Source organism: Rhinopithecus bieti, unplaced genomic scaffold (genome assembly GCF_001698545.2).
Source record: "Rhinopithecus bieti isolate Rb0 unplaced genomic scaffold, ASM169854v2 scaffold_758, whole genome shotgun sequence".
Classification (NCBI taxonomy): Eukaryota; Metazoa; Chordata; class Mammalia; order Primates; family Cercopithecidae; genus Rhinopithecus; species Rhinopithecus bieti.
This window is the reverse complement of record NW_016803215.1, coordinates 59314-71441: the sequence shown is the minus strand read 5'-3', so window position 1 is coordinate 71441 and position 12128 is coordinate 59314. Positions and strand designations below refer to the sequence as shown.

General features: G+C 46.8%; 1 protein-coding gene across 1 annotated transcript in view; it reads left to right on the top strand.

Moving 5' to 3' along the window:
• The window catches only part of FHAD1 (forkhead associated phosphopeptide binding domain 1), a 158393-nt gene extending 152652 nt beyond the window's left edge, over window positions 1-5741 (top strand). The window contains 1 exon segment of the mRNA XM_017869555.1: window positions 5509-5741. Coding sequence (XP_017725044.1) covers window positions 5509-5625 — 117 coding nt within the window. The 3' untranslated portion in view covers window positions 5626-5741.
• Window positions 5742-12128: the final 6387 nt, after the last annotated feature.

Sequence of the window (12128 nt, the reverse complement as noted above, 5' to 3'; positions counted from 1 at the left end):
AGACCTGAGACCTTTGCCACCTGCAAAGTGGGAATGAAGGGGAGGTCTGTTGCTTACTCATCCACATACTTGGAAAGACTGGAGCAGGCAGACACCGCCCTGCCACCAGGTATTGGCTGAGAATGACATGGAGACATGTAAAATGACAACATTGACATTGGGATGGGCCCTGGATGTAGGGATATTGTGGTGCTGGTAGAGGTGAAGCCCCCTGGAATTTCAGGCTTAACAGAATGGGGGCAGATGGTGCTTCGCCTAAGAACAGAGTGATCTTCCCATTTATCCAGCCCTTCAGCCACAGCTTGAGAAAACAAGATCGATTTTCTTCGATGCAAAAGGCATCCAAAGGGTTTCATGGCTTGGACCTCCTTGGTACAAAAAGTTTTTCTCCAGGTTCCTTGAAATGTGTAGCTTGGGGTCTCTGTCCTCTCTAGTGTGCCTCGAGTCCTTAAGGTGGTGGAATCACCATGACCACCCTGAGGAAGATGGGACATGGAAAATCTACATTTTCAGGCTTACTTGCTCATAAAAAAAATGTGTCCATCCCTAACAAGCTTCAGAACTGGATTTGTGCCTTTCTTTTGAAGGCCCTGTGGGTTTTTGTTTTCTGTCCTCCAAAATACCATTCATTGATTTTTTTTTCATTTTGGCCAACAGTCTTTTGTTTGTGGGCTGTATGCTAAAAAGGAAAATCTTCCAGTTAAGTAAGTTCCAGTAAGTTAAGGACTTACTGAGTACCTAGGCTAGGCCACCTACTGTGCTAAGCGCTGGGGAGAGAAGGGCAACGAAAAGAGACAGCCCTGGCCCTCATTCACACAGCTGATATTAAGAGTCAGCAAAGTGGCAGGGGCTCTCCAGGTGTCAAGGTTTGATGATGCATTCTCAATGGGGGCAGCATCACCCCGGAGGGGGCAAAATTCATTCTTTTTTTTTTTTTTTTTTTTGAGACAGAGTCTCACTCTATCGCCCAGGCTGGAGTGCAGTGGTGCAATCTTGGCTCACTGCAACCTCCACCTCCCACGTTCAAGCGATTCTCCTGCCTCAGCGTCCCTAGTAGCTGAGACTACAGGCACGCACCATACCTGGCTCATTTTTGTATTTTTAGTAGAGACGGGGTTTCACTATATTGGCCAGGGTGGTCTGGAACTCCTGACCTCAGGTGGTCCGCCCTCCCAAAGTGGAGGGATTACAGGCGTGAGCCCCCGCCCTTGGCCACAAATTCATTCTTTCTATGTATAAAGTGATAGACACATCTACATAGATGTGAATACACACACACACACACACACACACTGCTATCTGTGAAAGGGTGAGGAGGTTAGGAAAAATATCTCTAAGAATTCTCGGGGCAGGCCGGGCGCGGTGGTTCACGCCTGTAATCCCAGCACTTTGGGAGGCTGAGGTGGGCAGATCACGAGGTCAGGAGATTGAGACCATCCTGGCTAATAAGGTGAAACCCCGTCTCTACTAAAAATGCAAACAATTAGCTGGGCGTGGAAGCAGCGCCTATAGTCCCAGCTACGCTGGCGCGAACCTTGCAGTGGAGGCGGAGCTTGCAGTGAGCCAAGGTCGCGCCACTGCACTCCAGCCTGGGGGACAGAGCAACACTCTGTCTCAAAAAAGAAAGAGAGAGAGAGAGAGAGAGAGAGAATTCTCAGGGGGCAAGGGCTGATAACTTTGTGCCCGGTGTTTGGAGGACAAAGGCCTCTGGAAGGAGCTGAGCATATTTCACAGGGACCCCTTCACCCCCCGTCCAGGCTCCAGGAGAGGCCTCCTTGAGGACCGGATGTTTGTTTGTTTGTTTGTTTTGAGACAGAGTCTCGCTCTGTTGCCCAGGCTGGAGTGCAGTGGCACTATCTCGGCTCACTGCAAGCTCCGCCTCCCGGGTTCACACCATCCTCCTGCCTCACCCTCCCAAGTAGCTGGGACTACAGGCGCCCGCCACCGGGTCCGTTTCACCGTGGTCTGGATCTCCTGACCTCATGATCCGCCCACCTCGGCCTCCGAAAGTGCTGGGATTACAGGCGTGAGCCACCGTGCCCAGCCGAGGACCAGATATTTAAACCCATTCCTGAGGTTGTGTGGGAGTGGACTGGGGAATTCCTAGCGCTGAGGCTTGCAGTTTCCTGAAGCAGCCACCTCAGGATGGCCTGAGGTCATTCATACCTGGGTGTCGCTATTTAAATGACTGACTTCTACCCCTGCCTTTTCATTCTAAGGGTGAGGCACATGGTTCCAAATATCTCAGACGGAATCTGTGCATTTCACATTCCCCATTCCCAGGGCAGCCGTCCTGGCTGCCTTCTGCTGCCCCATCCCTTGTCACTTCCTGAAGAGAACCAAAGCCCCTTCCCTGGTGCTTCCCATCCCATGCTCCTGGCAGCCCTGGGGCTGGGGACCGGGGACCTGGGACTCTTTAAAAAACTCCCCGGCTCCAACTCTGACAGGCAACTCCACACCGGCTCAGGGCACTGGCATTTGGAAACCATCCACAGTAGGCAATTTTATTGAAAATCAAATGAAAAGGAATATAAAGTGAGGGTTGTTTAAGGGGGAAGGCTTTTGAGTTTGCTATCTATTTTCTTTTTCCCTGGGCATTCACACAAATACTTACTTTGTGGGCTGGTATGGGACTGACTTACCCTTTCTTGCCCTGAAACGATCTTGAATGCAGAGTCTCAAAACACGTTTGAGGCTCCCATCAGCCACTGCCATGGGCCTCAGGAGGTGATTTTTAAATCCATCTTAAGGTGGAAAGAGCTTCAATGATAGTCCTAACAGACCCTTCCATTGAAATCCTCCCAGAATCTCCTCTCTGCCCTCTGAGGAAGGCAGGATGGATATTCATCCCTATTTGGCAGATGAGGAAACTGAGGATCACGTAGTGAGTGGCAGAGCTGAAACGCGACTGGCCACCCAGCCCTCTTGCCTCAGGTGTATGTGCAGCCTGAAGGCTGGTGGCAAAGCTTTGCAGGAGACAGGGTCGGCAAGGGAAATCCTGTTGGCAAGAAATGTGCAAGCCACAGTAGTGTCTACAGTGTGTCCAGAATTGTTTGAGAGAGAGATCTTGGGTTGCAGTTAACAAAAACCTACTCAGAAAGGGGGCAGAGCGGGGGGCTTTTATAAAGATACAGAAATGAATGCCTCATAAAAGCTATGGGAAAGAACTAGGATAGCCCAGGCATCGTCTCTCTCATGCATGCACGCACTCGGGCACACACACGTCTCTGTCATTTCTCTGCCCCTCTCCATACCTCTGCTGACTTCTTCTCTCTCCAGTCGTGTGACGGGAAAGGACAACCTTATAGTCCCTCAGTTCAAAGGGCCAGCCCAGGGAGTGAGTGGCATCTCACAGCCCATTACCCCGACTCCTGGGAGTGGGCATCGGAAAAGCCCGGCTGTGCCAAGTGTCCAACAAATACAGCCTGGGAGTGGGGTCATGCACATGGCCGCCAGGATGCCCCCTCCTTTGATCTGGGAAGTGCTCAAGAGGTTAAACAGACCCCCTTAAATAGACTTCATTTCCTTCTTCTAAGCCAAGCTTGTCCACCCTGTGGCCCAGGACAGCTTTGAATGCAGCCCAACACTAATCTGTAAACTTTTTTTTTTCTTTTTTTTTTTTTTTTTGAGACGGAGTCTCACTCTGTCACCTAGGCTGGACTGCAGCGGCCAGATCTCAGCTCACTGCAAGCTCTGCCTCCCGGGTTTACGCCATTCTCCTGCCTCAGCCTCCCGAGTAGCTAGGACTACAGGCGCCCGCCACCTCACCTGGCTAGTTTTTTGTATTTTTTAGTAGAGATAGGGTTTCACCATGTTAGCCAGGATGGTCTTGATCTCCTGACCTTGTGATCCTCCCATCTCGGCCTCCCAAAGTGCTGGGATTACAGGCTTGAGCCACTGCGCCCGGCCTCCGTAAACTGTCTTAAAACATTAGGGGATAATTTTTTTTTTTTTGCTTTAGCTCATCAGCTGTTGTTAGTGTTAGTGTATTTTACCTGTGGCCCAACACAATTCTTCTTCTTCCATTGTGGCCCAGGGAAGCCAAAAGATTGGACACCCAGTTCTAAGCCATCAGAGACTTTAGACACATTCAATTCAGTAACAGTTTTTCAGGAGAAACACCATCACAATGAATGTGCTTACCATAATAACCTCCTGGTTTCAAACTAAAAAACATGTAAATGGACGAGGCTTGGTGGCTCACGCCTGTAATCCCAGCACTTTGGGAGGCCAAGGAGGGCAGATCACTTGAACCCAGGAATTCGAGACCAGCCTGAACAACATGACAAAACCTCGTCTCTACAAAAAATAAAATAAAATAATTAGTTGGGCATAGTAGTGCACACCCATAGTCCCAGCTTACTTGGGAGGCTGAGGTTGGAGGATCACCTGAGCCTGAGGAGGTCAAGGCTGCAAGTGAGCCGGGATTGCTCCACAGCACTCCAGCCTGGGCAACACAGTGAGACCCCATATCAAGAAAAAAGAAAAGAAAAAGAAAATAGAGAAAGGGAAAGCAATATCTTTATACCTGGAAGGGTGCACCCCAAAACCTTACTAAGGCTAAGGTTCATCTTTGAGTAATGTGATGATAATAAATTGTTTTATCTTTTTGCTCATATCTATGTGTGTATGTGTTTGTGTGTGTGTATATATATATATATTATATATATTTTTTTTTTTTTTTTACAACAAACATTTTATTTTGTGTACAAAAAAATAACAAAACCAGCCAGGTGTGGTGGCTCATGCCTGTAATCCTAGCAGTTTGGGAGGCTGAGGCAGGCAGATCACTTGAAGTCAGGAGTTTGAGACCCGCCAGACCAACATGGTGAAATCCCGTGTCTACTAAAAATACAAAAATTAGCTGGGCGTGGTGGCATGTGCCTGTAGTCCCAGCTGCTTGGGAAACTGAAGCAGGAGAATCACTTGAATCTGGGACGTGGAGGTTGCAGTGAGCAGAGATCATGCCACTGCACTCAAGCCTGGGCCACAGAACAAGACTCTATCTCAAAAAAAATAAATAAATAAGTAAATAAATAAGTACAATACAATAAAATACATGGAACGTGTATAGTCCTCCTCATGTTAAAAATAATTAAATAAAGCCAGGCGTGGTAGCTCAAGCCTGTAATCCCAGCACTTTGGGAGGCCGAGGTGGGCGGATCACGAGGTCAGGAGATCGAGACCATCCTGGCTAATACAGTGAAACCCTGTCTCTACTAAAAAAAAAAAAAATAATACAAAAAAATTAGCTGGGCGTGGTGGCAGCACCTGTAGTCCCAGCAACTCGGAAGGCTGAGGCAGGAGAATGGCATGAACCCAGAAGGCGGAGCTTGCAGTGAGCCGAGATCACGCCACTGCACTCCAGCCTGGGCGACAAAGCGAGATTCCATCTCAAAAAATAAATTAATTAATTAAATTAAATTAAAAATAACAAAACCACTTGAGTGGAACAATTGGAGTCTTGCTGCAATGGAGTTTGTGTGTTTTTTCTCTTGCTTGTTAAAGGTTGGAACCAGAAAAGCCTCCCTAAAGATGGAACAAGAAAGAGAGATGTTGAGAAAAGAGACCTCCAGCAAGTCCAGCCAGAGCCTTTTGCATTCTAAGCCCAGTGGAAAGTACTAGAGAAACCTCGTCCCACCAAGCCTTGTGTGATCCTGTGTGAGTTCATGTGACTCTTCTGTGTCATCTGTGTCAAAATACTGAGTTGCTTTTGTGGGACTTTAAAGATTGTTACCCTAGTGTTTCGCTTTCTAGACTGGTATTTTGAACAGTGTTATATTTTGGAGTGTGTGGGGAGAAGCGTTCTTTTTAAAAAATACCTATGAATGTACATGAACTCAGGTATATGAAGAATAGAAGTGTGTGACCCAGATGTCCAGGCCTGGTAGATATAAAATTATGTGGTTCCACGTTGGGTCATGATGTTCCCAAATATCAAACCTCTTAAGAGTTCCAACAGACTCACACTGGAGAAAACCTAAGACTTGTACTGGAGCCTCAGGGCAAAACTGTAGCCTTGGAACTATCAGGGCCTCCGGATAGTGAATTCAAATCTCAGTTATGGTCTGGCAGGATGGCTCACACCTGTAATCTCAGCACTTTGGGAGGCCGAGGCAGGCAGATTACAAAGTCAGGAGTTTCAGACCAGCCTGGCAAACATAGTGAATCGCTGTCTCTACTAAAAATACAAAAATTAGCTGGGTGTGGTGGCACAGGCCTATAGTCCCAGCTACTTGGGAGGCTGAGGCGGGAGAATCACTTGAACCTGGGAGGCAGAGGTTGCAGTGAGCCGAGACCACGCCATTGCACTCCAGCCTGGGTAACAGAGTGAGACTCCGTCTAAAAAAAAAAAAAAAAAAAAAAAAAAAAAAAAAAAAAAAATTGGCCAGACCTGTAATCCCAGCCACTGGGGAGGCGGAGACAGGAGAATCACTTCAACCTGGGAGGTGGTGGTTGCAGTCAGCCAAGATCACACAACTGCACTCTAACCTGAGTGACAGAGTAAGACTCCATCTCAAAAAAAAAAAAAAAAAATCAGTTTATTACAATACATCTAGAACACAAATCAGTTTTATTGCTTCTGTAATCATGACTAACATCTATATAGCACTCTACAGTTTTCAAAACACATCTCATCGAATCCTCCCCCAGCCCCTGGGAGGTAAATAGTATTACACTCCCCATTTGACAGATGAGGAAGCCGAGGCCCTGAGAACTTACATGCCTGCCTAAAATTACACAGCTAGTCAACTCAAGATTTGGGTCTTGAACCCAGGTTTCTAATTCCATCTCATACTGTCCATTCTGATACACCAGATGGCCTAGTTGTTACAGTCCCAGGCCACAAGGACAGAGCAAGTTCCTAGTCACCAAAGGGCACACACTGCCTAGGTACGCACACTCCTGTTCCACCGTGTTTAGAGAGACCCCCATTTTCCTTGCTGCACTCTCTGCTCTTTCCAAGTTCTGCCTTCTCTCCATCCATCCATCCCCTCACTGCCATTCTTGTGTGGCGACACAGCCAAAAAAAAAAATGCAAGAGCCAGAAGTCATGAATACTTTTTTTTTTTTTTGAGACGGAGTTTCGCTCTTGTTGCCCAGGCTAGAGTGCAATGGCACTGCAACCTCCGCCTCCCAGGTTCAAGTGATTCTCCAGCCTCAGCCTCCTGAGCAGCTGGGATTACAGGCATCCACCACCACACCCAGTTCATTTTTTGTATTTTTAGTAGAGATGGGGTTTCACCATGTTGGCCAGGCTGGTCTTGAACTCCTAACCTCAGGTGATCCACTCGCCTCAGCCTCCCAAAGTGATGGGATTACAGGCGTGAGCTACTGCGCCCAGACTACTTTTTTTTTTTATTTTTAAAAAGGCACAATCAAAATGTTTCTTAATATTTTAAAACCAAATGTATTCTTTAAACCCATTAAACCTGGGGGAAGTAGGACAAACTCTTTGTGTGATATTCCATAGGAGGCACGTCTTACACATGGTTAGGATCTAAAGCCAGTGAGAGGCCAGGCATGGTGGCTCACACCCATAATCCTAACACTTTGAGAGGCTCAAGTGGGAGGATTGCTTGAGCCTAGGAGTTCCAGATCAGCCTGGACAACAGAGTGAGACCCTGTCTCTACAAGAAACTTAAAAATTAGCTGGTGTGGTAGTGTGTGCCAGTAGTCACAGCTAATTGGGAGGCTGTGCTGGGAGGATCACTTGAGCCCAGTGATCCCACTGCATTCCAGCCTGGGCAACAGAGCAAGACCTTGTCTCAAAAATAAAGTCAGTAAGAAATGGGAGTATAACTTGACTTTACAAATATTCTAGAAAATCTCAGAAATGTTCAAAAACCTAATACATTAAAGAACCTGGTATTGGACTGTATCATATCCCCAAATATAGAAATGAGAGTCTTGATGCAGTTCCAGGGCTAGAGCAGCCATTTCCCCACTTGTGTTCAGGGAAACAAAGCCAGTCTTCAGAAAAAAAAGGAGGCTGGAATAGATATGCAACAAGGAGAGACAAAAAATCCCACAGAACCCCAAGAGGCAATGCAGCAGATACTGCAGCTACTCAGCAGATACTAAGTCTACCTAGTCATTGCTCAGCCATCACTTTCCTCTACCATATAGGCTCAAAGCTAATCGCCATGATTTTCCCGCTTCCCTTGCAGCTAGGGCAGGCCATGTTGGACCAATCTGGCTGACATATAAGGAAAAGCCCCTGTGGAGGGCTTCCCTTCCAGCTTCTCTAGGAGAAGGCATTCACCTTTGGTACCTTTATCTTGTCTCATTTCTCATTCCTGGAGCTCAGACCAGAAACTGGAGCAGCCACCTTGGGGATCAGCAGACACCAGCAGCAGGGCAAAGGATAGTGGAGTGGAGGGACAAGAAGGCCCAGGTGGGCATCCAGTGGCATCGCTGAGCTCTGAACCATGAATGAACTGCTTACCTCTGTACTTCCTGTTGTATAAGACAAATAAATCCCTATCTATTTAAGCCACTGTAGTCAGATCTATATATTTGTGCTGTGGAACAAACCACCCAAAACTGAGTGACTTAAAATGACAAATATTTATTATTTCTTTTGATTCCATGGATCAAGCTGCACACTTGTCTTGTCTGGACTGTCTTGGCTGGGGCTGGATGATTTAGAATGGCCTCTTTCATACACCTGGCCTCATACACCTGGCCTTGGCAGGCAAGTTGGGTTAGAGCAGTAGTTCTCAACAAGGAGCAGTTTTGCCCCCCAAGAGAACTTTGGCCATGTTTGGACATAATTTTAGTTGTCACAACAAAGGAAGGGTAGGTGCCCATCTAGAGGTAGAGGCCAAAGGTGCTGCTAAACATTCTACAATGGACAAAAGAACTCCCCACAACAAAGAATTATTTGATCTAAAATGTCAATAGCACTGAGGTTGAGAAACCTGGTCTAGAGAGGCCTTCCACTGCCACACTTTGTCTCTGCTCAGCAGGCCCACTCATTCTTCAGCTGACTGGCCTAGGCTCGTTCACATGTGGTGGCCACAGGTTCCCAAGAGCAGCAGGTGAGAACAAGACCCAATACACAAGCACTTGTCAAGTCTCTACTTGCCTTGTGTTTGTTAATATCCTATCAGATAAACCCAGAGTCGGTGCGGGAGGAGCTCCAAATTTTTACAATCTACTCACATTGAATTTTCTGCTATTTGAAGCTGAATACATTCCCAGCTGACCCAGGAGAAAGTTACCTTGATTCCCAATGACTTTCTGATTCCCAGTTCCCTTCCTTGTGAAGGCCAGTTCCAATGCCTGCCCTTGGGTTCCACTAGGACCCTTTGTATCACTCAAGATCCCTTGGTTGTAAACAACAGATACCTCCTGTGGCTAACTTAAACAGAGAGTTTACTGGGAGGAAATGAGGAAGGTCAGAGAATCAGTGGCTAAGCAAAGCTGAAGAGTCAGGCTTGGACGTCAGGAGCTGGCTTTTCTTCCCTATAGATGCCCCCTTTTTGCTTTAGCTGGTTTGAGTTTCTGTTCATTGCAACCAAATGGGTATTTACTATGACGCTCTGCTACACAGCCCCCACCCACTACTGATTCTGAGAAGCTACCAGCTGTCTTTCCCCTGGGGGTTGCACCACGGTACAATTAGGTACCTGTATACCCAAACCTCCCAGTCTTCTTCTGATCTTTCAAGAAGCTAAGACAAACAACTTCCTTCCGCCCTTGCCAGTGGGAGCCCATGTGGATCCTTGGATTCGTGACTTTGCAGATAAGGTGCCCTTCTCTTGAAACTTGGCAGTGTCACCATCGCCTGCTGTTGTAGAAACCAAAGTCATGAAATGTCTGGAGGGAAAAAATAGCTTCCAGATCTGCATTCCAAAGCATGCTCCTGGTAAGTGGAGTGGTATCCAATTTTTTAGGGACTTAGGAATGAAAGCAATCCACTAAGGATGTGAGGAAACTTAAACCTGATAATACTAATGTATGCCTCTTTTCCATCCTGAGGCCTCCTAAAGCAGGATGGAGGGCACCGGTGAGGCCATTTCAGTTCATCAACTTGGCCTCATTTCCATCAGGTGCGCTGCTTGCATCCGTCTGCTCAGTGTCCCAGGTTATTTTGGGCTAATTCATGACCTTATGTGCCTGCTTTTGTTTTTAAACATTTTCTTTGCCCGTCTGTTGCCCAGGAATCCGTTGCAATGCCTCCGTCCAGTTGGGGGAAGCATTAGCAGGTCCTTGTTTTGAGTTTCCTATCATCTTTAGCACACTGTTTTCCTTTCTAAGACCCAAAAATATTAGAGGCAGAAACTTTATCTTCTGGCTAACTGTGGTCTTATCATCAGAGAGTATGGTGTTACAGTTAAACAACCAGCCTCCATCCATTCAGCCAGTAGACACTGGGGGCCTATGGGCCAGGCACTGATGCTACCATGTTAGTTAGACATCATGGCCTTGACCTTTACTCCTTTTCAAATTCTGATCTACTGCTTTGACTGAAAAGGAAGCGGAATCATTAATTTACTGGGTATGTTGCATGGGAGCACTTTTGACGTCCACATATCTTGTTGGCTATGTATGGGATTACTGCTGGGTGTTCTCTAAAGAGAACAGCATGCAACAATGACCCTTTTCCTGCGAGTTTCTTTGTACCTTTCATCAGTTGAAATATAATAGCTCATAATAGTAACTACTTTGTATAGAGTCCTTCCTAACCATCAGACACTATGCAAAGTGTAGTCCAGACAATATCCCACTTCATCCCCACCATGTCATCACTCCTGTTATACCTGTGAAAATGATGAGCCCAGAGTAGGTAAGTAACTTGCCCAAGGTCACAGAGCAAGTGTTGGAGCCCAGACTTCATACCCATAACTGCTTAATATAGCACTTTCCTCAGGGAAGTCCAGGAACCAGCTGGTTGTCTACTAATGAATGAAGACAGGATGACAGACTTTTTCTGTAAAGGGCCAAATAGTAAATCCTTTCTTCTGTAAAGGGCTTTATTGACCATAGGTGTCTCATTACCAGCACTCAACTCTACCAGTGCAGTATGATACATAAATGAATGACCATGGCCATGTTTCAATAAAACTTTATTTATAAAAATAGGAGGTGGGCCACGTTTGCCAGCCCCTGTGTTAAACTGTCACCCAGAGTAGATTATTAGGATCTGCACAGCTGTTGCCTGGCACATGACAACCTAGAAGCAAGATTATTGTCATCTTCATCATTGAGACCTTTTTGAGCTTTTACTATGTGCCATGCACTGAAGTAAACACTTTCCATAAATTTTCTCATTGAATCCTCTCAAGCACTCCAGGAAGAGATAGGAGTGCTTGAGAAGATCCCATTTTATAGACAATGAAACTGAGGCCAGAAAGGTAATTTGGCCAAGGTCACTCCACTGGGATTTCCAAACCCACCTCCTAACAATTACATCACTTTGAATATGGGGAAAAAGAATACCATTCAGTGTGCTTTTTCCTGTTCTCTCGATCAACACCAAAAGCAATCAACACAGACAGAAGATGCTGTGACCACATGTGGAGGGGGACTTCTCTCCACCACCAAGCAAGCAGTGAGCTCTGCAGCAGACACCAGCTGGGTGTCCGCCAGTTCAATTCCATTGCTATCTACATGGAGATAGCATCAGATCCCACAGGCTGGGGGCTCAGTCCCCAAGACTTGCCCACTTCAGACACCAGTCACAAGTCCGGGACTCTGGAACTTCTAACCGACAGGCTTCAAGTTGGGGTTCCCATGACCCCTCTGTGGATTTGATGAATTTGCTAGAGCAGCTCACAGAAGTCAGAGTAACACATTTACTGATTGGTTGTTTATAAAAGATATTATAAAGGATACAGGCCAGGCACGGTGGCTCACGCCTGTAATCCCAGCACTTTGGGAGGCTGAGGTGGGTGGATCACCTGAGGTCAGGAGTTCAAGACTAGCCTGGCCAACATGGTGAAACCCCATCTCTACTAAAAATACAAAAATTACCTGGGCATAGTGGCTAATACATGGGTACCTGCAATCCCAGCTACTCAGGAGGCTGAGGCAGGAAAATTGCTTGAACCCAGGAGGCAGAGGTTGCAGTGGGCCGAGATCGCATGCCATTGCACTGCAGCCTGGGCGACAAGAGCGAG